The sequence below is a fragment of the Alosa sapidissima genome, chromosome 19 (genome assembly GCF_018492685.1).
Source record: "Alosa sapidissima isolate fAloSap1 chromosome 19, fAloSap1.pri, whole genome shotgun sequence".
In the NCBI taxonomy this organism is placed as follows: Eukaryota; Metazoa; Chordata; class Actinopteri; order Clupeiformes; family Clupeidae; genus Alosa; species Alosa sapidissima.
This window is the reverse complement of record NC_055975.1, coordinates 14,698,827-14,723,826: the sequence shown is the minus strand read 5'-3', so window position 1 is coordinate 14,723,826 and position 25,000 is coordinate 14,698,827. Positions and strand designations below refer to the sequence as shown.

The following is a 25,000-nucleotide window of genomic DNA, read 5'->3' as shown; positions in this document are numbered from 1 at the left end:
GTTTTGACTGACTGTATAGTGTGTGTTAATATGCACACACTGTTTTGAGCGCAGTAGCGTTACCTCTGCCTTCTCCCTCACAGCACTGTATAGTGTGTGTGTTAATATGCACACACCGTTTCGAGGGTAGTAGCGTTACCTCTGCCTTCTCCCTCACAGCACTGTAGCGCTCCTGCAGGTCCTGCAGCTCCATCTGAGTGACACAGTGCTCCGCCATTCCAGCTCCCTTCTGTGCGATGGTGTCCAGGAGACTGCCGTGACTCAACACCTCCTCAAACAGCAGCTAGCAGGAACAACACACACACGGCACATAGTCAACAATTCATGAATTAATCATTAGCAACCTATTAATCAATTAACTATTCTTTCTTATTCATTTTTATTATATTTAATTACATGTTTCTAAACAATTCCTTTCGTAAGACTGCATAGTGACTGGTCAAAAAGAACAGGTACCTTGGCTTTGTCCAGGTTGTCCGTTTTGTCTCTCATTTCTGAACATGGCCGGTCCGTGGCCTCCAGACTCTGCTCCACCTGCTCCACCCAGCAGACGAACTGGCGCACGTCATCCTGGTAACTGGTCCATTGCGAGAGGGCCCCCTCCAGTTGGCTTTTGCACTGGATAGAGGCGGAGAGCAAGGTGTCCCAAGACTCCTTCAGCTCCTGGATTTGCAGGCGGATGGCGGGGACGCCCTCGGCCGAGGTATTCCTCTGCACCGACTCTCCGCGCGTCACCAGCATCTTCAGCTCGATCTCCTTCTCCTGCCGGGCTGTCAGCAGAGCCTACAGGCACCACACCACAGCAGGGAGCGACAGAGGATTTGGAAGGGTTTAGTTATTGGTTCTGAATTTAAAGGCAGCAGTTTTGTCAATTCTACTACAGTCCCCACATTCACTTCAGATACTTGGGCCTGGTGTAAGATGGCTTTGTCAGTATAGAAGAGAATCTGAGGCTGCTTTAGTTGTAGTCTTCAGTTGCAAACAAGGATCTCTACACTTACCAATCCTATTCAAACACACACACACACACACAAACTCTCTCACCTCCAGTTTGATCATCCTGTTGTCCAGCACGCTCCTGTCGGCCGTGGGGGCACAGTAGGACTGCATCATGTGGCTGGTGTCCGACACCCAGTTGTGCAGGTCCCGCAGGCCTTTGCAGAAGAGCTGGTGTTCGCTCATGATGTGCTCCACACGGGACGCCTTCTCCTGGAGAACGCATGGGCGCAGAACAGCTCTCATTAGAACGCTGTAGAACAGTTTAAAACACCCAGAACCACAACTAGCAAACACAATTAGCTTTAAAGACAACTTTTAATAAACATCTCAAAACTGCGAGGAAGATAGGACCAGGTATAGAGGAACCGATCGAGATACAGTATCAAGATAAAGGATCTATTCCTACAATTCCACCAGTCTAGCTCTGTGTGTTTCATGGGTGTTTCACACTCTTCATCTCTCCTACCTTCAGCAGAGTGGATGACAGAACTTTCTAAGATGGTCTTGTGTCATGGTGAGAATGTGAAATAACCGACAACTGTAATTAGTTAGAAGTACTGAAGAGTTGTTGCCAACTGATGAGTACTGATCATTTTAGGTCATTCGGTTTTAGTTTAGAAGCTCTGGTAAGGTAAGACTGCAGCAAGCTTTGGCTGAAGAAGAGAGGCTGTTGCTTGGAGAAGCAGACAGGACAGATGTTCGCAAAACAGTAGTCGGAAAGAGGGATTCAAACCTCACATGACTGCCAGAACAGTGGAATTGGCAGCAGTGCTTGCAACATTCACTCAAATCACTCTGACATATACTGCAGATTCCTGGCGATCAGCGTCCACAAGCTACAGCAACAGTTTACCGTTCCTGCCACCATCCCACCGGCCGGCAGACAGTTACCTTGGTGGTGTTGGTTAGCGCTAGGAGCTGAGCGGAGAGCTGCGAGACGCGGTGCAGGTAGCCCTTCCCTGCCGAGTGCTCGTCCCACAGCTGCTGGGCCCTTTCCCTGAGCCGACTCAGCTGCTGCTCCTGGGACGCCAGCTCCTCCAGCAGCGACTGGAACAGCGTGGGGTGGAGGGTGGGCACACGTCAGGCATGTCGGCAGGACGGGACAGCGGACAGCACACAGCACAGCAAGCAGACAGGACAAGACAAAAGGTCAAGGGTCAACTGTTAGACACAAGCGCATTGGCAGATGCTGGTGTGTTAATGGGCTGGGAGGGCACTTGGTATGAGTAGGGAGTTAGAGAACACATTATGCAGACAGACAATGGCTTCAGGGGACATGGCTGGTGGCTGTGACCAGTGATGGCAAGCTTAGAGAATGTTGGAGGTGGAGCTGGACCCTGGAGACAAACAGACTATCGCTACACCGGTGGTAGACAATGGTGGAGAGTGATGGACAACAGACTGGTGGTTGGAGTGGGCAGGGGGGGTGGGGGGGGTGATGATTTCTTGCTGTGACAGCTGGCCATGACTTGGGGGTCGCCGCGCCATGGCGACAGACGGTACCTGTAGCTTGTGGAGCTCGTGCTTCTTGGCTGCGAGGTCGTGCAACCGGCTGCTGCTGCCCTGTACCGCCGCTTCGGTGCCGTTCAGCCAGTCCTGCAGGGGCTCCACACTGTCCTCAAAGTCCTCCATCTGGGACTGCAGGCTCTGGAAGCACAACACACACACACACACACACACACACACACACACACACACACACACACACACACACACACACACACAAACACAAACACACACACACAGACAAACACACACACACACACACACACACACACACACACACACACACACACACACACACACACACACACACACACAGTTGTGTTCACAGTTTAATCCAAAGGAAAATTCCACCACAGTGAAGGCAAACAGCTTCTGCCACTCTGCCAGGCTTTATCAGACAATCAGCTGAATAACAATGGCACAAACAGTGCCAAGATACTGTTCAAAGAATGTTACAGTAGAGTACTACAGCTGAACCCCCCAACCCAGATCCCCGAGATGCCCACCTGCAGTATTGCCTCCCTCTGGTGCAGGGTGGTCATGAGCGTCTTCCAGTCCTCTCTGGCGCCCCTCATCTTGGCCCTCACGGTCTCCTCTCGGTCCCTGGAGGCGATGCGGAGCAGCAGGTCCCCGCAGAACACCACCGCATTCAGCTTGGTCTGACCCTGCTCTCGGTCACTCACACACTCCTGAGAGAGATAGGAAGCACTGTGAGAGTGGCATATCACTGTATAAGTATAAGTATATATACTCTTTTGATCCTGTGAGGGAAATTTGGTCTATGCATTTATCCTTGGTCTGACCCTGCTCTCGGTCACTCACACACTCCTGAGAGAGATAGGAAGCACTGTGAGAGTGGCATATCACTGTATAAGTATAAGTATATATACTCTTTTTGCATTTATCCCAATCTGTGAATTAGGGAACAACACTGCACACAGTGAACACACAGTGAGGTGAAGCACACACTAATCCCGGCGCAGTGAGCTGCCTGCAACAACAGCGGCGCTCGGGGAGCAGTGAGGGGTTAGGTGCCTTGCTCAAGGGCACTTCAGCCATTCCTACTGATCGGGGTTCGAACAGGCAACCCTCCGGTTACAAGTCCGAAGCGCTAACCAGAAGGCCACGGCTGCCTGGCTGTACCTGTGTATACGGTACATACTCACTTAGTGTCAAACATCACATCAAGGGCTGCTTTGGCAAAGACATAAGTTAGGGTAGGTTTGTGTTTCAAATTCCAATCACTGACAGAGCTGAGCTGAGTTTGCATTTTTATTTTATTATTTTACTACTACTACTATTTTATCACTAGTAAATTATTTTGTCCGGTCAGGACTGTACCTGAATCTTCTGCAGACTAGAGGACACCTCAGTCAGGTTCTGGGGCACGTCAAAGCATTTGGCTGTGGTGATCTTGGCGTGGACCAGCCACTGCTGGAAATCTCTGCAGGACGAGCGGAACCTCTGGTCCAGGAGCTTCTCTTTGTTCTGACACTCACGCGACGCCTGCAGACTCAGACTGGGAGAAGGAAGGAACATGTAATGAGGGAGACAGAGAGAAAGACGCTACAATATGCAACTACACCAACAGAGCGTTCAGTACTGGCTTAAATAATTTAGATAACATCCCGACAGACAAACACAGTTTCACCTTGCCCACTTATAACACACCTTGCCCACTTATAACACATTTTACCCATTACCGTTGTAGACTGTGGTTTTCCTGCACTGAATGAGTTTCCTGCACTGAATGAGTTTTTGATAAAACAGGCAGAATAATTCATCTGAATTCTCCAGCTGTAACCCATCTGTTTCCTTTGAACCCATCTGTCCCAGTGCATAGGCTCACCTGTTGTAGTCTTTAATGAGAGCGGACACCCTGTCCGGTTGGGTGCCCAGCTCCCTGGAGAAGCGGCACAGGTCATTGAGCTGGGTCTTCAGCTGCTCAGAGGTCGCCTCCGCTTTCAGCAACTCCTCCGAAGTTTCCTTAGACACAGACACCATCATTTACTATGCACCCAACGTAAGCGGATTATAAGTTATGCATGATTTTGCATGCAGTATTTCCTGAAGCACACATTGATAAGCTCATCATCAACTTCAATATCCTGAAAACTGACTGACAATGAACAGATGTTTGTCTGCAATAAGGTGACCCCACATCCAAAGTACTACTCACTTCTGTGCAAGGATTATTCCACTAGCACTGTGAAAGCCATTGTGTGATTATCCACGTGCAGGAACTACACTTGGTCGTTACCTTGGCGATCTGCCAGCCGTGGACGGCCTCCTCGCTGGTGTTCATGCCCTCGGTCTGCTGTAGATGGTCCCTCCATTCCAGCAGGCGCGTGGAGAACGCCTGCAGCTCCTGCTCTAGGTGTGTAGCCAGCCGGCCAAACTCCTGCTCGGAGCTGGCCATCTGCTGCAGCGCCCCCTCCAGGCTCTCGGCCGCCGCCTGCGCCGCCCGCTCCCACTGCTCCCAGCCGGCCAGCAGACCGGCCTCCTCGCGCTCCAGCGCCTCACAGCCCAGCGTGGAGCTCCGGCCCCGGGCTACTCCGCCACTGCGCTGCACCCGCGTCATCCGCTCCCAACCCTGCTGACGTGAGGCCAGCAGCTCCTGAGAGGGTGGTGGTCAAGAGATACAGAGAGAGAGATGAAAAGAGCAGATTGATGGAGGAGAGGAAGTGGAGGAGGAGGAGAGGAAGTGGAGGAGGAGGAGAGGAAGAGGTTTTAAGTGATCCTGATGCTGATCAGCTAGACAATCAAAAAGGAAAAAGGATCTCATTAACCATGACATCTCATTCCAGGTCACTATGATTCATTAATGTTCTGAATTAACTGAAAGACAGGCATGTCTGTTGGGTATTTTTTATTTTTAATATTATATTTAATAATATTTTAATATTAGTTTACCACTCATCTAAGCTATTATTCCAAGTTTGCTCTGTCACTCACTCGGACTTTGGCCAGTTTCCTCTGTACGGCGTCTGCGTCTCCAGACACGTCTGCCCAGCGCTGCAGCTCCTCGCGGGCCGAGGCCAGCCAGTCGCTCATGTCTCGCACGGCCTCTAGGTACACCTGGTGCTCCCTCACCGCCGCCTCCATCAGGCCCAGCTTGCCCTGCAGCACAGCACACACACACACACACACACACACACACACACACACACAGGCTGTCAGAGGAACTTTCACTACCACACAGCTACTGAACCATCTGTGTCCTAAAGTTGAACAAATCAGGGAACACTTAATGAAATTTTAGAAATATTGCAAATGTATTTATTGCAACATTGTAAAATATAGGAAACATTGTTGAAGACCTAAACACACTTGTTGAGGCTTGTTGTGGGCCTTTGTGTGCCCAAAACTCTGAATTTGATATTTTTGACAACAATAAGCACAAAATGACATAAGAGCACCACTGTCATAGACTCTGTACCTTGACCACAGCGGTCACATCGCCAAAGTGGGACTGGATCTGGTCGCGGCACTCGCGGGAGAAGGCCCTGTCGCCGGTCTTCTTGTGCAGCTCGACGGCCTTGTCGGTGAGCTGGGCGAGCGTGCCCACGTGGGCGTTGACGTCGGCCAGCGTGGCGCGCAGGCGCTCCAGCACGCACAGCTTCTCCTTCAGGCCCGGCTGCTCCAGCTCCAGGCAGCCCAGCTGCTGCTCACAGCCCTCGAGCCACTGCTGCAGCGCCGCGCGGCTCTCCTGGAAGCTGCCCCACTGAGACACCGTCCACTCTAGACGGCTGGACACACACACAAGGAGAGAGACGGGGGGGGGGGGGGATGGGGACAGTGGAGTGAGTGTGGTGGTGTTGCAATTATCCAGTGTTAGCAAGCTACATCAGAAAAATCATGAATTGTTGATGATGGCCATTGGATAATACAGTAGACACTGTAAAAGGCCGATGTAAATTGTATTCCACTGAGTTCTTGTGGATTTGCAATCCTAGATGTTGATGATTCTAGAATTTGCTACAAGTTCTTGATTTTGTAAACAGAACACAGAGATATTTATGGAATGGGCTTCGATTCTGGATTCTGAGTATCATGTGGGTTTGGTGTCAGGAAATGGCATAGTGTTGTAGTGTGTGTGTTGACTTGCTGGTGTGTGTGTGTATGTGTGTGTGTGTGTATGTGTGTGTGTGTGTGTGTGTGTGTGTGTGTGTGTATGTGTGTGTGTATGCATGTGTATGTGTGCGTGTGTGTGTACTGTATGTGTGTGTGTGCGTGTGTGTGTGTGTGTGTGTGTGTGTGTATGTGTGTGTGTGTGTGTGTGTGTGTGTGTGTGTGTGTGTGTGTGTGTGTGTGCGCGCGTGTGAGCAGACCTGTGGCAGCTCATGGAGGTGACGAGCGTGCTGGCCCAGGTGTCTCGGAGCTCCTGCAGCTGGGTGCGGATGGCCTGCTGCCTCTCTGGACCGCAGCTCTTCAGCAGCTGCTCGCCCTTCCCTAGCGCCAGGTTCAGACGCACCTCCCCCTCGCCCTTCATCAGCAGGATGTCCTGCAAACACAACAGTAGAGGCCAGAGTGACCATCACTTCAGAAAGGACATTAGAGCCCTGTCTAAGGACCATCAGACACATTCCTCTAATTTGCAGGATAAATTTAACTGTGTTAATTAACTATGTTGTTAATTAACCATGTTTTTAATATTAATTTGTAATAATGTTTTGATAAGTTTGTTAGTTATATAATACAACATTCTTCTTTTCTCATACAGATACCCTAATAGAGGTCAATCAGCTACTTAGACAGGCAGGTATCTGAGGTAGAACTCAGTCAGCAAACTCGTGGAGCTGAACTAAATGCATGGAAGAATGTGAACCTCTGCTACAGTTTCACTTTCAAAAGTAGAGTTTAAGTCTGTTAGATTTGCCCTATTAGGTCTGTATTGCTACAAAGTGGTCTGACCTGGATGAGAGCCAGGCGCGTCTCCAACGTCTCCTTGTTGCCGGTGGTGCTGTTGAGGGAGGCCAGGCGCTCCTGGACACCACTCAGCCAGCCCAGGCAGCCCTGCAGCGCCTCCTCGAAGGCCTGCTGCTCCTGCAGGCCCAGCTGGCAGCTGCGTAGGCGCTCACGCAGGCTCCGCACCAGGCCCTGGTGCCGCGTCTGCAGCTGCGCAGCCGCCAGCACCTCCCCTCCGCCGCCGTGGCCGGTCTCGTGCAGAGACTGCGCCTCCTGGCACAGGGTCTCAAACGAGTCTCTGTGGGAGAGAACATGCATCAAACACAACAAACCATCACATACACAACATACATATGACATATAAAAAAACATGTTTAAAAATAGCCATGTCAAACCTAATGTCCATTGGCATGCTGTATTACTGTACATTAGGCCTTCTCTTTTAGATGACAAAAGAGGAAGTGGTTACTTTCTAAATGAGCAAACCACTCCAACAGGTGGAACACAACGCTGTACATCCTGCAACTTCTGATAAGATGTTATCATTTCGGTAAATTCCAAACTATTCACTGGAGTCAAACTGCGTCACTATATAGACCTCAGAAGTTCACCTACAAAAAAGCTACCATCTTTGCCCATATAAGGAGATCCAGTATCTTGTGATTTTTCCTATGGGAAAATACATTTTCAATTATCGCACCTGTTAAACTGTCGCGGGGACGAAGAAATCAGAAATGCAGACGTTTTGCTCTACACACTTTTGACCTCTGCCTTCGAGTGGATACTGTGTGTGACCTTCGGTACGTTAAGGCGGGTAAACTTTGATTTTCGTTACCCTAGAGCTAACTTGCAATGCAACTTGGTATTTAGCTTCAATTAACTCCCGGATCTCCTTATATGGGCAAAGATGGCAGCATTGGTTTCTTTTTGTAGGTGAACTTCAGAGGTCTATACAGAGAGGACATGACGTGAACTCTGACCTCTCTTGGGTCACTTCCTGCTGGAACTCCTCAACTCGCTGTAGTGCTGACTTCTCCAGTTCACTTGACTTCTCCTCGGGCAGCTCAGTGGTCATCCTCCCCTGCATCAACTCCAACCAGCGCTGCAGCTTTTGGACATGGTCCTCAAAGCTGCACACCCACAAACACACACACACACACACATGACATCTGTTCCTTCATCTTACCAACCACTAGTCTTTACATTTCACACATACATAATATTTATATTCGTGTTCACAAAACACTAAAATATTCCATGATTTCTTCAGGCCTGGAAAATGGGAAAATTTTACAATTCAATGACTTTTGCCGGGTTTTCCTGATCATGGAAACCCTGGACTCACCAGTTGAGCTCAGTGGTGCTGCGCTCCAGGCTGAGCTGGTTCTGGCGGCACTGTTGCACGTAGCTGTCCCAGTCCTGCTGGGCCGAGCTCAAACGCGTCTGCACCTGACCGGCGCTGGCTTTGGGCAGGTGCAGCAGCAGTTTCTCCCCCTCCTCACACACCCGCGTCAGCCGGCTCTCGCCATCCTCCACCCGCTCCAGCGCCCCCTAGCGCACAGGAGGGGGAAATACACTCAGCACCTTAACACACTGCTGCATCATCAATGTGCTAAGGTTAACAGTAATGGCTATTCCTCATAATGAACCTCAGATGTGGAAATGATTCATGCTGCCATTGTGGGAGAGGTGGTGGTTTTGTACCTTAAGTTTCTGAAGTTTGCGCTCCAGAGTGCTGATGTCACCAGACTGGTCAGAGCATTCTTTAACCACATCCCTCTGATCCGCCAGCCAGCCGTGGAACTCCTGCACCAGATCTACACACGACATGAGAAGGATGGAGAAAGGGGTCAGATTTTACCTGTATATCCATGCTCTTACCATTGAAGCTGATGATTTTCACCTGTAAATCCCAGCTGTTACCCAACCTAACCATCACACTAACAATCACATCGATTAGGGATTCCTTCCGTTACCTCCTAACGTTACAGTACATCCAGACTAGTATCTCAGTGAAATTAAAAGATACTAGGTGGACGGGGCTGTCCAGGCTAGCTGTTTCCAGTAAAGTGACAGAGACAATATCAACGGTGGGCGGTCTTGCCTGTAAAGCGCTGCTGCAGACTGTGCTGGAGGGAGCCCAGGCTGCGGCCGCACAGCTGGTTGACCGTATCGTATCTCCTGATGAGGTCGGTGAGGGAACCGCCTAGTCTGGCCAGCTCCTCGGAGGGGAACTTCCTGCAGAGCGCGTTCAGGCTTTCCCGTGTAGAGTCGATGCTGTCCTGCTGACCCTGCAGCTCCTTTTGCACCTCCTACAGAGATGGAGAGAGGACATGGATCAGCACACAGATAGAACATCTTACAAGCCTCTGTCATTAAGAGATCTTCAAACACACAGGTAGAATATCTCACAAGCCTCTTTCATTAAGAGATCTTCTCTAGATTGTTACAGCAATATTGACTTGGCTTGATATTTTTGTTATTTCATTGATATTTGATTACGTTAAGCCACAACTCCAATGAAGTCCAATATGTAACTGATACAATTTTGGGGGCTTGGGACTGTTCATCCATAGAGGAAATAGTTTAATATACAGCACCTCACTGAAAACACAGTAGCATACGCTGTCTAGAGGCCAAGGCTACCTTCACTCTGCTGATCTCCTCTGGGTCTCCTCTGCTGGGAGAGGCCTGCAATGAGTTTTCCACTGTCTGCAGCCACTCGGACATCTGGGAAATGAAGTCCTCCAGCTGCTTCTTCTGAGTGCAGAAGTCTCGTAGGTTACTCCTTGACTGTTCACACATCGTCCGCACGTGGTTGGTTTTCTTCCTCAGCTCTGCCTCCAGGACCTGTGGGATGCATGGCCCCATAGTTTCAGGTAACTCATTTTTAGATCAACTGAGAGATGGTGTTTGTGTTCAGCTTTGAGCCAGCTTGGCTTTTTGCTGTGTGTTCTGTGTGCTGTGTGTTCTCTGCGCTACAGTATGTGTTCTGTGTGCTGTGTGTTCTGTGCGCTGTGTGTTCTGTGCGCTGTGTGTTCTGTGTGTTCTGTTTGCTGTGTGTTCTGTGTGCTGTGTGTTCTGTGTGCTGTGTGTTCTGTGCGTTGTGTGTTCTGTTTGCTGTGTGATGTGTGTTCTGTGTGTTCTGTGTGCTTTGTGTTCTGTGTTCTGTTTGCTGAGGTTGGACAATTGGAAGTGAGTGGCCTGAGAAGTGAGTGTCAGGTGAGATGGGTGAGTATGTATGTTAGAAGTGTGTGCATGTGTGACTAAGTGTGTGTGTGTGTGTGTGTGTGTGTGTGTGTGTGTGTATGTGTGTGTGTGTGTGTGTGTGTGTGTGTGTGTGAGAGAGAGAGGTGTGTGTGTGTGTGTGTGTGTGTGTGTGTGTGTGTGTGTGTGAGAGAGAGAGAGGTGTGTGTGTGTGTGTGTGTGTGTGTGTGTGTATGTGAGAGAGAGAGGTGTGTGTGTGTGTGTGTGTGTGTGTGTGTGTGTGTGTGTGTCCTGCCATACCTGCAGCTCTGCCGGACTCTCCTGACTCCCACTGAGCTCCCTCATCTCGGCCATTTTCCCCTGCAGAGCCTCCACCTCCTGCTCTCGGCTCTCCACCTCTGCCTGCGCCCACACACACACACACACACACACACACACACACACACACACACACACACACACACACACACACACACACACACACAGCACTCGTCATTCAACCTTGTTCAATTACACAATTCCTAGATGTATAATGTGTTCACAACAATAACAAATCAACATCCTGTGTTTTACACCTGTTGCACATTTTTGAACTATTGAACACTGAGTACCAAATACCATGTTCAACTCGAACACGTAAAAATGAACAGAAAATGTTTAGCTTATACAGAAGTCATGATACAAAATACTACCTACTATATCAGAGACTTCAATACATAGAAGTAATTGAAATCCAAGTGCTGAAATTGTACTATACACCAGGTTCTGGAACTGAATACTGAATACTGTGCTCAGCACATGCCTGTATCTCCGTGAGCCTGCGGTCTGTCTTCTGACTGTCGTCCAGGTGGCTTAGGCTCTCACTGAGCTCAGACACCGAGCAGGTGGACCAGCTGTCCAGCTCTCGGCCCACCTTGGCGATGTGCTCCCACAGGGTCAGGCTCCTGCTCAGGACGGCCATGTTATCCTCCACCTTCTCCGACACCTGCGAGAGACACAACAGGAACATCACACATCAGCTGGTCACAGGAAATGCCTGCATGTGAAGCAACTACTGTACCACAGGACAAAGCACAGTGCCCAAAGGATTTAGTTTCCTTTCTTGTGAGTACCCAGGTTGCACCGATCAGACATGGTTAAAGTGCCACTCACATCCAGCCAGCGGTCCACTAAAGCCTCCATATCTTTCTTCACACACTCGGTCTCGCAGTCCGGAACTTTCTTCAGCTCTGCCAGCAGCTGTTTTCCTTTAACTGAGAGGCGATCAAGGTCGTCCTGGTGGCTCGCCAACTCCATCTTCACAGTCTCATGCTGTGCCAAACAGAAAAATACATCATCACATCTGTTCCGAACAAATCTGTGACTTGGTCTAATCCCATGGTAATCCAAGCATCTTCTAAATGCCAGAGAGAATGGTTATGAATGGAGCAAATATATTTTATCATTTTTAACAACTGTCTAAATAGTATAATAGTCTAAATAGTATCCCAGAGGAGCTACAAGTGTAGCATAACAGCTTGTGAAGTACACCTACCCGGGACAGAGATCTCCTGGTGTCCTCACGTTCACTAAGGGAGGTCCTGACCTCAGCCACTGCCTCAGCGCTCTCTACCACGCCGCTGATGGTGACCTTCAGACTCTGGAAAGCCTTCATGAGCTCCAGCAGCGCACCACACTGCTCCTGCCTTTTCAGCCAACAAAAAACAGCACATGTTGTATTCATGCTAAACCATGTCTGATGGACTGCTCAAGTTCAATGCAAATAGTAACATATCTAGAAGCCAATATATGGTTGACATATAGATATGATTGATCATGCATGCATACATGGTTTTATATACATGAACTAAGAGCCACTAATAGATTTAAAAAACAATTAAGTGAAGTGGAATTAAGAGTTAGATCTATACAATGCATCTTATCGTATCTGACTATAATAAAACATTTAAAAGAACAAATCATTAACTCAGTAAAATTGGGTCAAGTGGATCTTTGAAATACTTGTATCACTGCTGTACCTCTCAGTGATGAGTTTCTGCGTTTCTCCCCAGGTGCTCTCCAGGAGGCTGACCTCTCTCCGCACCTCCCCAGCCAGCTCTGCATCTCTCTGGGCCAGCTGCTGGCCCTTCTCCCTCAACCACTGCTCCTCATGCTGGTGTGACTGGAGCTCTTCCTCCAGCTGCAGGAAGAACCGAAGCCTATAGAGCAGAGAGAAGGGTTAAATGCTATTTATATATACAGTAGGGGTTTCATCAACTAGCCAATTAGTCCACAACCCATATCAAAATCACTAGTCAGGCAGCAGTCCTGGACAAACCAGAAATGCCTATGTATGGAAGTACTTCACTGAAATGGACACCTGTTCCATAGTGACATGTAAGTTACATACAGCTGTACTGAAGTACAATAACAACACGTCTGCAATGGAAAACAGCTACAGCTAGCACTAGCGACTAATCAACAATTATTATGAGCAACTTATCGATAATAAAAATCAGTAGTTGTGAAACCCCTGATATACAGTAGTAGTTCATACATAAATCTGAATCTGAAACTCACACTGCCTTTCACATGTACCTCGTTTTCCAACAACATAGGTAATATTGAGTTCTGACATAGGTAATATTGAGTTCTCAATTGAATATTGAGAATATCTAGACAAAGACCTCATTGCTAATAAAAAGTTCTTGGAAGTTAACTAGAATCCATTGAGGACATTTTTTTATTTTATTTTCTGGGTGTGTAATGTGAACCAATGTTTGCTTGTCACCTCTGCTGCAGGGCGGTGACGCTGGGGTCCTTGAGGCCCTGCTGCTCGGCCTGCTGCTCCAGGTCCTCCACACTTTTGAGCAGCTGTTCGCGCCGCTGCCTGAACGCCGTCCACAGTGCGCCCAGCTCCTCCGCCTCGCTCTGCTTGGCCCCCAGCTGACTCCGTACAGCCTCCAGCTCAGCCCCCAGCAGGTCAGCCAGCGCCCGGCACGTCGTCCTGGCCGCCGTCCCTGCCTCTCCTCCTGCTCCGGCGCCGTCGCTCAGGTGCAGGTGGGCCTTACAGAGGCCCCCGTCAAGGCTGACGGCGAGCGCCTCCAGGCGGCCGATATCCGGCACGATGTCAGCCAGGTCCTGCTGGAGTTCCTGCACGCGGCCGCGCTCCCAGCTGCCGGCACTCTCCACCGTCTGCCGGAGGCCGCGCAGCACGCCGGCCGCCACGCCCCGTGTCTGCAGGAAGGCGTCCAGCCGCTGCAAGCTCTCGCCGGCCAGCAGCAGCTGCTGCTGGGCATCGGTGTACGGCTGCAGGGCGCCCTGCCACTGGGCCTGCAGCTGCTGGAGGCTGCGGGGCTCGCAGGCCGAGGCCAGCTGGTCCAGCTGACTCTGGAGGCGCTCGCGCTCAGACGACTTCTGCTGGAGAGCATCTGTGCGAGCCTGCAGGGGAACAGATACAGAGAGTGAGATTACTCTGGTCTTGTCCTCGGAGAGAAAGAGCTAACAGAACCTGACAGACTAAAACCCATTGACTCCCATTGAAAATCAGCACAATAAAGCCATGCAAAGTCACATTAGTACATTTGTGGTGTAGGTACAAGGCTCATCGAATAGGATGATGAACTATTACAAATCAAAATGCCTGGTTTAATAATGGTCGCATAGAACACCATTCACATCTCCTCAGTACCTCCACTTCTGCTCTGGCAGGCTGCAGGTCGGTGATGTTGACCAGCAGGGGCGTGTGCAGGGTGGAGGCGAAGGCCTGGGCCCAGCGAGAGAAGCTCTGCAGGCCCTGCTCCAGCTGCTCCACCTGGGACAGCTGCTGCTCCACCAGCTGGGTCCTGGGGTAGAGGGAGGGAGAGATTCAAGATGGAGGACAGCTGCCAACATTAGCTGCCAACATGCTAAATGCTAATGATCAAAATTAAATTGTAAAAAATGCTAATGAAACAAATTTAAATATATCAGGAATGATATTAAATATATTAAGTAATTATGGCATGATTTCCATGGATTAAGCCTAGCTCTAGACTAAAATAGAAATTCTTCCTCTAAAGAGAGATTTCCATACAAAAAAACATTTAGTCTAGTCCAGGAAACTGTCCCTATATGTCTCAGCATTAATGAGATGAACCTGTTAGATAGGGCTGTGCTCTGGGAAGTCCATCTCTGTCGCAGCTGGTGCAGTTCTTCTTTGAGGGCCTCCACTCGCTCCTGGGGTGCTGTGGGGTACAGCGCTTCTGCCTGGGTCCCCAACTCCTTGTGCAAACCCTCCATGTTCTTCAGCTCTGAACGCAGGTGCTAAGAGACACATCATTGGCACAGAATTAGTACAGTAGAATAGAGACACAGATGGATCAATCAAGGCATGAGGAGTGTAGCACAAGTAGACTTTTAATAATGTCTGTGTTTGTTTACCTGCACGTCCTGAAGGTCACTCTGAAGTTTCGACTTGTCTGCAGGGAGAAGCTGATCTTCAGGGCCGGTGACCTGTTCACATCTCTCTAGAAAGTTCTGGACAGTGGTCCAATCCTTCTGATACCTAACAAGTGAGACACAGAGCATTTAGAAATTATCAACAGACACTGCTCACAATCTTACAGAAACTGATCAGAATAGTAGATACTAGATCACACTAGTATCCATAATCATATCTAGGTTCACTTTCTTTGACATTACATTTTCATTCACTCTTTTTCAGACTCGAGTGTCTTTATCGTAGGCCTTTCTATGTATTTCTATCATGTTTCTATATGGTATTAAAAGTTTTGCCCTTAACTATAGAGGGGCTATGCTATAAAATGCTGTTAAATGAGCTTGCACTATGACATCCAGTGGATTGTTCAAAAGAATCTTCCTCGTAATAATCAGTCTGGCCTCTTACTTCTGCCAGAGACCCAGCAGGTTCTCCAGACGGTTCTGCGTATCCGTGGCCTGCTTCAGGCTCTGCTCATGGCTGCGCTGCAGCTCCTGCACCACCTGTTCCGCCCGATCGCGCTCACTCAGGCGCCGACCAGCTGTGCTGAGGGACAGCAGCGCCCCCCGCTGTTTCTCCAGTGACTGGCATACGTCCTGCAAAACGCCCAGAGGCAGGACATCAGGGCAAGTAATCATAGAAGTAGCTAATGAGAGTAGGTAACTGTTAAAGAAAACACACTAGAGTCTACGGAATCTAGGACTTTGAGATCAATGCCCGAAATGACTAATAGTAACTGACTGATATGTCGAGTCATCTCAGATGTAACATCCCTAAATGGTATTGTAGATCAAGTTATTGTAGATCAGGTGAGAAAGAGTAGACAGGTATGTAATTTCAGCTGAACACAAGTAGACAGTTAGACAGAGAGAGAGTGTGTGAGAGAGAGAGAAAGAGAGAGAGAGAGAGAGAGAGGAGGCTGCCATTACCATGTGTTCCTGAAGAGTGCGGTAGGTGTCTGAAGAGGAACCACAGGAGCTCACAGGCCTGCTCACTTTCTCCTGCAGGCTGCTGATGGCCACTCGTACCTTCAAGCAACAAACATTTATCACCCCATAATCCTTGAGAATATTCTATGCACAAACTGTGACTGTTTCACTCAATAGGACAGAATATAACCTGTGAACCGGTCAGTTGTGTTGTACACCTAATGGTGTGTACCTTTTCAAGATTGGCCTCAAACTTCTGCTGTTGGTTGTGGCTCTCTTCAAGTTGACCATTCAGTTGTTCCACATTCTCCTTAAGCTCCTCCCAATACCTGCCAATCTGTGTCAGACGGGCTTTGATTCGTGCCGACTCCCCTGAAGACAGGAACTGACCCAACGCCTGGGACTCTGTCTCCAGATGAGAGAAGACCTGCCCTTTGGCCTGAACCTCTGACTCAACATCCTGACAACCAGAGAAGGCAACAAGGACCGACATTAAACATACAGCTTCTGATGTGAATAGACGGACTAACAGCTATTTGAAGGTTCCTAAAGAAATTTGATATGTGAGTGACTCAAATAAGAAAACTGCTTGGAAAACGATCTCCTGTAATCTCCTGTTTAATTGAATAAGAACAGCATATTAGGTACCTTTACTGCACTTCTCAGCTCCTCCAGTGGCAGGCCTGAGCCCTTTCGTTTCTCTAGCTCTTTCTCCTTCAGAGTGATCCAAGAGGAGAAGGCTTCAAACTCCTTCCCAAATGAATCCCATTGTGTCTTCATATCCTCTAGGGCCTTTTCACTGAAGAGAATACACACACAATAACCTTAATATACTGTATCTTACTTCAAAAGACAGGAATAGTGATATATGGCACACAAAACAACTGCCAATGATGAAGGCACAAATGCAGAAGACAGTTGAAATATATATCACTCTCAGGAGACTAAACTAGTCTAAACTAGTTAACCTTCCTAAATCATCTCTAGAACTGCTCTGGGACGTTTAATAACTACTAATTACTCTTTTTTCAGTTGGGCTTGGGCCTTGTCCAGTTGCTTGCTGAGTGTGCGGGCCCGCTCCTGCAGCAGAGTCTGGTTCTGTGGGCCCAGCTGGATGTCTTGAGCTCTCCTCAGCAGGGAGCTGACCACTGATGCTTCCTTCTCACACTGTTTCAGCAGATCCTGAAATAACACGCGCACACACAACTTTGGTTTTACCACCACTATGCATCCACACTAACTAGGACTAGGATACACAAACACACACATACAGGTACACTCCTAGACATGCATGACCCACAGCTCTGTCTTTACAAACGACACACTCTGTCTGTCTGTCTGTCTCTCTCTCTCTCTCTTTCTCTCTCTCACCTGTGTCTGCTCCAGCTCTCCGGTCAGGCTCTCGGGGCTGCTGTAGGTGTGTTCTCTCTCTGTTACTGACGACGCACGACTCACAAACTCCTGCACTGCCCCCTGCTGGCTGTCAAACTCATGCCAGGCAGACAGAGCCGTCTGCAACACAAGAGCAAGAATACAGCATGTTACTACTGCACTGAATCTTTCCCAACAACATAATTTTCATCGGTAGAAATATTGGACTGTCTGTTTATGTTTATTAAAAGTATAATGTGCCATATGCACTGTTTATTAGGACACAAAATGCATATTATTAGTACACACATTCCCCAACATGGCATTTATTAAAGTAATACAAAGAAAGGAGGGAAGTAAATGTTCAAAGCCAGCCATGTCAGTATTCATACATACAAATTCTATTATTATAGAATAGTGGGCATTTTCCATTTCTCCATTCACCTGCAGGCTCTGCTCATGGGTGTCCATGGTCTGGTCCATTCTGATGAGCGTGTCCTGCAGCTTCTGTAGGTCCTGCTGGAGGGAGTCCCTCATGTCCTCGTCCACGTGCAGCTGCTGCCCCCTGCTGGCCAGCTGCTGCACGTCTCTCCTGCGCACCTTCATACGCCGAAGCTGCTGCTGCTCGAGCAAGACAAGCATCTTACTAACGCCTCATCACAAATTGGCAACTAATATACCACAGCGCTAGAGAAATACAACTGATACAACTGCCCAAGGATAAGAGAGGAGAGTGCATATTTAATAGCAATGTACAACTACACAACACAAACATGTCATGTTATTTTTAGACAGTTAGTCAAGATTTAATTGCTCTAATCACGTTTAAGCGATATTACTGCTGTTGCTTCTCTGTTACAAAACTTTGGCTACAGGGCTCCTACAACTTTATGGGAAGAGGGGTTTCTTTTTTGAGGTCAGACTACAAGAATAAAAATAAAAATAATTGTAAAATTTGAATATATATTATTTTAGATATTATATATAATAGAAGAATAGAAAAAAATAGATGTGTTTGGCAGCTGATGTAGCTATGCAGCAGTGTGTAGGTGTGGTGGGTAAAACTGTCCCATTTCCCTTTCAGTTTCACCAATGCCTCCTCCTCTCTGCTCTTCTCATATCTGACTGATTTGGGTCACTTGCTCTGCATTTTGGCTCACATACACACATTTTTGCTCTGTATTTAGAATGAAACTGCCGTGAGCTGACATTGCGTGACACGGCACAGACTATGCTGTCACAAGTGGTCACCTGGTGCATGAGCAGCATCTGCTGCGCCTCGCGGACCGTCTCGGCATCCAGGATCTTGGCCGCCTCCGCCTGTAGCTCCTGCTGACCCTGGATCAGCTCCTCCAGCGCCGAGCGCACCTCCTGCTGGAACTGGACGCAGTCGCCCACAGCCAGCAGCATCCGCTCAGACTGTTACAGAGCAGAGAGCGGAGGGCACAGGACAGAGGGACACACTTAGACTGGACTGCACGCTAGAGTGAATGAGTTGCATTAGGAGTCAGTGTGTTTTCACATTTGATAAATTATGATGACTGAAATACGGCTTTGTGGTGATTTCTTCATATTGTAGTTACAGCTCTGGAAAAAAGTTAAGAGGCCACGGCACATTTTTCTGATGTAATTCTACGGTTGCTGAGTGACATTCGAATGAGTTGACGGTCATACTCAAAATTAAGAGACCACTGAAAATTTGAATATGACCGTCAACTTATCCGGATGTCACTCAGCAACTGTAGGATTTTATAAGAAAAATGTGCATTTTATTTTTTCCAGAGCTGTAGATGAATGTGTATGTGTAATTGTGTGTGTGTGTGTGTGGTGTTGTTGCTAAGGGTTTTACCTCCATGAGGGAGGTGAGGAGGCCCTTGAAGTCGACGGAGAGTTTGCTGAGGGCATCTCCCTGCCTCTCGGCGTCGGCTTCCCAGCAGAGCTCAGACAGGGCAGCCAGCCGAGCCTTCAGCCAGCCCACGTTGCCCTCCTGCAGCTCGGCCTCACTACGCAGGGCCTGGGAACCAACACAGGGGTCATCAGACACACAAACACACACAGAAGGCCTACTGTACAGGACAAAGCTCTTTTTTTCCCTGCAGCTCACCCAGCAGACCCTGAGAGCAATACAAGACTCATAGATAGACACATGCGTATTGTACATACAAATGCATGCATGCCATGCATAAACACAGAGGAAATAATGTAAGTGGTATGATCAGGCATTGGTCCTCACCTCTATGTTGGATTTGACTTGTCCATACTTGATGGGGTCTTTGACTCTGTTTCTCAGCAGCCTGAGCTGACTCTCTTTGGAGGAGAGCCAGGAGGAGAGCTCAGAGAACCTGTTAAAAAGAAAAGATTAATTTTATTGCAGAGGGCTCTGCCTTGCCGAAGCTAATCCAGAAAATAAATGCATAGGACAGCAGAGGAAAAAATCAATAATTCACTGATTTAAATAAAGATCAGTGGGAGCAATATTTTTCATTATGCTTCAGGCAGCCATAAACTCATATGCATACATACAGTATGAGCCTACACAGTGGTGCCTCTCTGTCCTTACCGAGAGTTGAACTCTTTCCATTTGTCTGGGTGCTGCATCAGTTTCTCATGTGTGGCCTGAATCTCCTCCCTGACCTCAGAGAACGTGAGTCTGGAGGACTCCAGCACCTGATGGGCCTGGTCACCTTCCGGAAGCTTCTGGCAGAGCTCCTCCATGTGTTGCAGCCGCTTCTCACAAAGTGCTTGAGGACCTTTCTCCCTGAAGAAGGCCTGCATGGCGACACAGAGGAACAATCAAACCATAAAATTGTGACTGTAATTAACTCAATACTTATTAACTCAATACGATTATTGTACTGAATATCACATAGACCCAGTCTGTAGAATTACAATGTTTTACAAACTGAAATGAGCAAAATTGCCATTCCAGTATAGCTGCCCCATAATAGCCGCAGGAAGCAGAGATGGATTACTGCACGGGCCTACCGGGCCCTAAAGCCCAAGCTTTTGCATGGAATCATTGCCTCAATATCAACAAATCAGGATGTAGGCTATGAATCTGATTGAATTTAGTATTGGCCATCCCCAAAATGCACCAGAATACAGGAAATCACATCAAACAAATTAAAACATTTCTGGGGGAGGGCCCCCAACCCCCCCCCCCCCCCCCCCACATATGTGACAATTAGTGGGGGGGCCTTAATACATCTGGGTCCAGGGGCCCGAAAGTTCATAATCCGCCCATGGCAGGAAGTACTTTTAACTGCACCCTAATTTTCCCCTTAACTGCTCCAATTACTATCTGAAAACAACACTTCAAATACATACCCAATAACGTAACCTCTTTAAGTACCACCATGGCCCTTCAATTAATTTCACTATCCTTCATCAAGGCTAATAGCAGGAATCATAAGTACACAGTCCTACCCTGTGCTCTCGGATCAGCCTCTCACTGCCCACTCCGGGCAGGCTGCGGTTCTCGCGGGCCAGCTCCGCCTGACACTCCTGCAGCGAGCCCATCAGCCGCCCGTGCTCCACCTCAACCTTCAGCTGGAGCAGGTGGTACGGCACCTCCGCCTGCAGGTCCTGGGGGACATTACACGGCCAGATAACAAATGAGCCTCATGGTCAAAAAAAAAAGACATTGAAAAACAGCTTGACTTAATAATGGATGAGGCTCTAGGTGTAGTGTAGTGTAGTGTAATGTAGTGAAATGAGTGGGCGGGCTGTAAACTGACCTTCCACTGCTTGTGCAGTTTCCTCACAGTCTCCTGCAGGCTCTGTTGCTCCTGCTCAGGCAGTATGTCTGTTAACTCATCACAGGCCTTCAGGAAGGCATTGAGGACTCTCTGGTCAAGCTGCCCAAAGAACTCCTGCATCAACAAATAAATACATACAAATAAAAACATTGAACCCTCCTGCACTGAATCTACAGTACATTTAAGCAGTTTGCTTCAGGCAAATAATCATTTTGGGTTGTGCATTGCATGTCTTTTCTAAAGATGTGCGTCTGACTTGACTTGTTCCCCTCACCGTGTGTTTCTTCAGCAGGTCCTCTGGGTTTCCCCTCTCCGTCATGGAGGTGCGGGCCATCTTCAGTACCTTCTCCAGCTCCACTCGAGACTCCTCGAAGCGCTTCATCAGGCTGCTGTTGGCCTCCACGTGCTTCTTCCACTCAGTAGTCTCCTTGATCATCGCCTGGAGGTGCGCAACATTACATAAAGATAGAACACACAAACACCACCATTTAAATAAAATAAAAAAATACACAAACCAAACCATTTCAGGTTTATGAGGTAGAAAGAAACACCTCCTGATGAACCTGAAAAAAGCCCCATCTACAGTAATCCTTAAGCCACTCCTACTCTGTGGACAATAGACAAAAGGTCTTTAGCTCTCTAGTACACAGCCCTCTTTTGGTACTCCTCAGAGAACACTCCACCTTCAAAAATCTAATAAAAGCTCCTTGATTCACTTCAGATCAACCTCCATGCTTCTGATACGATTTGAGAGAAAGGTCTCATGTAAAGACAGCCAGCAAAATCAGCTCTTTCCTCTTGTCCCGTACCTGAGAGGATGCCTGCAGCTCAGCTACTCTCTTCTGCAGCAGCGAGGTGTCCAGGTGCCGCAGCGTCTTGCTGCTGTCCAGCACCCTCTGGATGATCTGGTGGTTCTTGTCGATCACAGACAGACACTTCTTACAGCTCTGCTGATAGGTCACCAGCTCCTGAAGACAGAGAGAACAATGTGCTTTAACATTAACCTCACACTCCTACAGTACATCATGATTGATGGTTCCTCTATGTTGAACATTTCATGGATGATCTCATAATTCAACAAGCAGGGGTGCTCAGGGGTGTGACAACATTTTTATTTCCCCTGTTTTGTTTCTCAAAGTGTAGGGCTGAATAATGAATCACTTTTGGTCTGGCATCCCCAGTCAGGTCATTAAGTCCAACAGAATATGATCTGCTTCCTCATGTCAGTGGAGGTAATCGAATCACCCCAAAAAACAGAATAATCTTTTTTTATCTTTATCGCATCTGGACCTGTTCAGTCCAATCTGTTCTAACTGAACATAATGTCATTTTAATTTAGTGGTAGTGCACCCCCCAAAAAAAAACATCAGCACTGGACCAGAACTACAGGCCGTTGATCTCCAGGATGAGTCACCCTTGACCATGGTCAGTCACCTGACACTTCTGCTTGAAGTCCCCAGCAGCCTCAGGCTCTCGCGCAGCAGTGATGCGACTGGCCTTCTCCAGGGCCTGATAGAACCCTGTGATGTTCTTCTCCATTTCCTCCAGGGGAGCCAGCAGCACCTGCGCCTCCTTCAGCAAGGGCACGGAACGCTCACGCACCTGAGGGGAACCACACACAGGAGAGGATGAGTCAGGAGGATTAGTCAGAGGGATGAATGGGGGTTCTTTAGTGTTCTATGAGAGGAAGATTCTCTTTTGGGGTGGTATTTAATCCCCCTTTATGAGAGAACAGGAGGTCATCTTAGCCCTCTCTACAAGAAGGTCTTATTACCTACAACAGGAAGGAGTGGAGATATAAGAATGAACATGATGAGGGGAATAAAAGAGAGGGAATAAAAAGCTACTTTTTTATTTTACTCGGAGATGAAAGAGAGAAAGAGAGAGGGCTGGCTGGCGTCCTCACTCACTTGGCAGAGCTGCTCCTTCAGGGCAGTCATGGCGTCCAGCATTTGGTTGATCTCCTCTTGGGGAGTGTCTTTGGTCAGCTGCTGGGCTTTGCGAGTGGCACTTTTATACTGCGCCTCCATGGGAGCTGCCTTGTGCCTGATGTCCTGCTGGGGTGCAGACAGACACACAGGACTGAGAGATCAAGACCACTCTCATTATGAAGCAATTACTCAGGGTTTGATGAATATACAAGGAGACCTAAATCTAATAATGCTTTGCCTCTCACATTTGACATGCCCTGTTTGATTACCTTACCAACAGTGAAGAGAAAGGTTAAAGTGCATTTTAAAAACATTACTGAACACGGGCAAAGTTAAAGCGTCTGTCTCCATTCACAACACCAGAATTGTAAAGAATATCTCTCTCCATGCCTGTCTTGAGACATAGGTCACCTGTAACTGAACAAAACAACAACAGCATCCATCTGGTCTGTTTGACATGATACGCAACCTTTAGTTGATGAAATGTGTTGTTTAGCAAGCTATGTTGCTAGGTTCCATCATTTACAACTTGTGTTCTTAGTTTATTACCAAAGCTGAGTTTTAAAACTGTCAGTGTGATTTAATGGTTCCTGGAGGTTAAACAAGTTTTTGACATGAATTGGTGCCAGTTCAAGACAGGAAGATTCAAGAAACTGTTGCCTTCAATAGCCTATAAATTATAGAGACCCTATGACTTTTTGCACCAGAACAAGGGATGAATGTTTAGCAAACTCAAAACTACATGCCATGACAGTTTGGGGAATTAGATTTTCAACAGGAAACACATTTTCAGAATCATAAAGCTAAATGTGAAAATTGGATTAGGAAAAGAGGCGACTGATATGTGTGTGTGCGTGTGTGTGTGTGTGTGTGTGTGTGTGTGGGTGTGTGTGGGTGTGTGTGTGTGTGTTAGTGTTCATCTTTTAGGATGTTCACCACCATAAAATTCCACTTAACACTAATGCGTGTTTTACAGTTACTGCTGTCATGAGGATCACTAATGGAAAACACGGATTTTGGAGGCTTTCCAATTCCTGCAACTAAAATGGAGAGGGCATACTACATGCCCTTTAATTTGTCATAATCTGTCTATAATTAGTCAGGATTACCATACCTCAACATCCTGCAGAAATGTCCGAATATTCAGGAACGACACTTGCACTGGAGTGTTGAGTCTCTCATAGGCTGCGTCCACATAGGCCTTCAACACAGAGATGCTCTCCTCATAGTCTTTTCTCAGCTTGTCCACCTCGTCCACTCTTGCATACTGCGGGACAGACACAGGGCAGCCATGTTGATTGCCGTTTTTATGTGGCACAGCCAGACAGTGTACAATCCACAATCTACAATCTGTACAGGTACCTATGGGCCTTAAAAGTTTACTGTGCACCCAGCATTTTTTGAAATACACAATCCCATCTATAATATTCTAACACCCAATTTCTAAGGTGACAACCACATACGTCAGATGGCTTTGCTCTTATTTCAATAAATCCAAACACCTTCTAAGATTTTTATTTATAACAGCAACATTGTGTTGTGCATTATGCATGATGTGGTTATCAGAAGCCTGCTTGTACTGTCACTTGTTTGGTACTTTGATTCATCTGCCCAATAGATAAAAATGCATGCTGCAGCCTAAGAGAGAAAGATGACTGAATAGTGGGATTTGTTGTTGTATGCGTACGTGTTTGACTTTGACAAAGAGCTCTCTCCATCTCCCGTTGAGCAGCAGGAGCTGTTGTTTCAGGTCCCGGGAGACCGTCTCGTCACACGTCTCAATGAGAAAATTCCCTGCGTCATTCATATCCATGTGCTGCTGGATCCAGTGAGGAAGGTTCCGGAAGAATTCCTTTAATTGAAGAATGAAAACATAGACGGGACATTAGCATATAATTTTACACAGCTCTCTAAAAAGACCACATTGTGGGT

The 25,000-nt window shown here is 47.8% G+C and overlaps 1 protein-coding gene across 15 annotated transcripts in view; it reads right to left on the bottom strand.

The window, feature by feature from the left end:
- Window positions 1-25,000, bottom strand: part of syne1b (spectrin repeat containing, nuclear envelope 1b) — a 112,178-nt gene that overhangs the window by 57,052 nt on the left and 30,126 nt on the right. For 8 of the 15 annotated variants that reach the window (XM_042073423.1, XM_042073421.1, XM_042073428.1 and 5 more), the window contains 46 exons: window positions 24,756-24,920; window positions 24,183-24,335; window positions 23,048-23,194; window positions 22,572-22,739; window positions 21,947-22,105; window positions 21,412-21,576; window positions 21,117-21,251; window positions 20,806-20,964; window positions 19,940-20,148; window positions 19,613-19,721; window positions 19,229-19,393; window positions 18,631-18,798; window positions 17,824-18,000; window positions 17,380-17,520; window positions 17,030-17,190; window positions 16,657-16,807; window positions 16,241-16,468; window positions 16,009-16,107; window positions 15,488-15,675; window positions 15,022-15,145; window positions 14,738-14,904; window positions 14,291-14,444; window positions 13,391-14,040; window positions 12,639-12,818; window positions 12,155-12,305; window positions 11,773-11,931; window positions 11,423-11,605; window positions 10,921-11,022; window positions 10,060-10,263; window positions 9,518-9,725; window positions 9,118-9,230; window positions 8,759-8,964; window positions 8,394-8,543; window positions 7,420-7,711; window positions 6,837-7,009; window positions 5,945-6,254; window positions 5,461-5,625; window positions 4,766-5,122; window positions 4,355-4,491; window positions 3,847-4,024; window positions 3,012-3,194; window positions 2,503-2,646; window positions 1,891-2,046; window positions 1,045-1,209; window positions 457-783; window positions 140-283 (listed from right to left, as the gene is read on the bottom strand). In XM_042073423.1, coding sequence (XP_041929357.1) covers window positions 140-283; window positions 457-783; window positions 1,045-1,209; window positions 1,891-2,046; window positions 2,503-2,646; window positions 3,012-3,194; window positions 3,847-4,024; window positions 4,355-4,491; window positions 4,766-5,122; window positions 5,461-5,625; window positions 5,945-6,254; window positions 6,837-7,009; window positions 7,420-7,711; window positions 8,394-8,543; window positions 8,759-8,964; window positions 9,118-9,230; window positions 9,518-9,725; window positions 10,060-10,263; window positions 10,921-11,022; window positions 11,423-11,605; window positions 11,773-11,931; window positions 12,155-12,305; window positions 12,639-12,818; window positions 13,391-14,040; window positions 14,291-14,444; window positions 14,738-14,904; window positions 15,022-15,145; window positions 15,488-15,675; window positions 16,009-16,107; window positions 16,241-16,468; window positions 16,657-16,807; window positions 17,030-17,190; window positions 17,380-17,520; window positions 17,824-18,000; window positions 18,631-18,798; window positions 19,229-19,393; window positions 19,613-19,721; window positions 19,940-20,148; window positions 20,806-20,964; window positions 21,117-21,251; window positions 21,412-21,576; window positions 21,947-22,105; window positions 22,572-22,739; window positions 23,048-23,194; window positions 24,183-24,335; window positions 24,756-24,920 — 8,529 coding nt within the window. Of the gene's footprint in view, window positions 1-63; window positions 85-139; window positions 284-456; window positions 784-1,044; window positions 1,210-1,890; window positions 2,047-2,502; window positions 2,647-3,011; window positions 3,195-3,846; window positions 4,025-4,354; window positions 4,492-4,765; window positions 5,123-5,460; window positions 5,626-5,944; window positions 6,255-6,836; window positions 7,010-7,419; window positions 7,712-8,393; window positions 8,544-8,758; window positions 8,965-9,117; window positions 9,231-9,517; window positions 9,726-10,059; window positions 10,264-10,920; window positions 11,023-11,422; window positions 11,606-11,772; window positions 11,932-12,154; window positions 12,306-12,638; window positions 12,819-13,390; window positions 14,041-14,290; window positions 14,445-14,737; window positions 14,905-15,021; window positions 15,146-15,487; window positions 15,676-16,008; window positions 16,108-16,240; window positions 16,469-16,656; window positions 16,808-17,029; window positions 17,191-17,379; window positions 17,521-17,823; window positions 18,001-18,630; window positions 18,799-19,228; window positions 19,394-19,612; window positions 19,722-19,939; window positions 20,149-20,805; window positions 20,965-21,116; window positions 21,252-21,411; window positions 21,577-21,946; window positions 22,106-22,571; window positions 22,740-23,047; window positions 23,195-24,182; window positions 24,336-24,755; window positions 24,921-25,000 lie in introns of those variants that run through there. The other 7 variants (XM_042073422.1, XM_042073427.1, XM_042073429.1 and 4 more) reach the window with 2 other exon arrangements.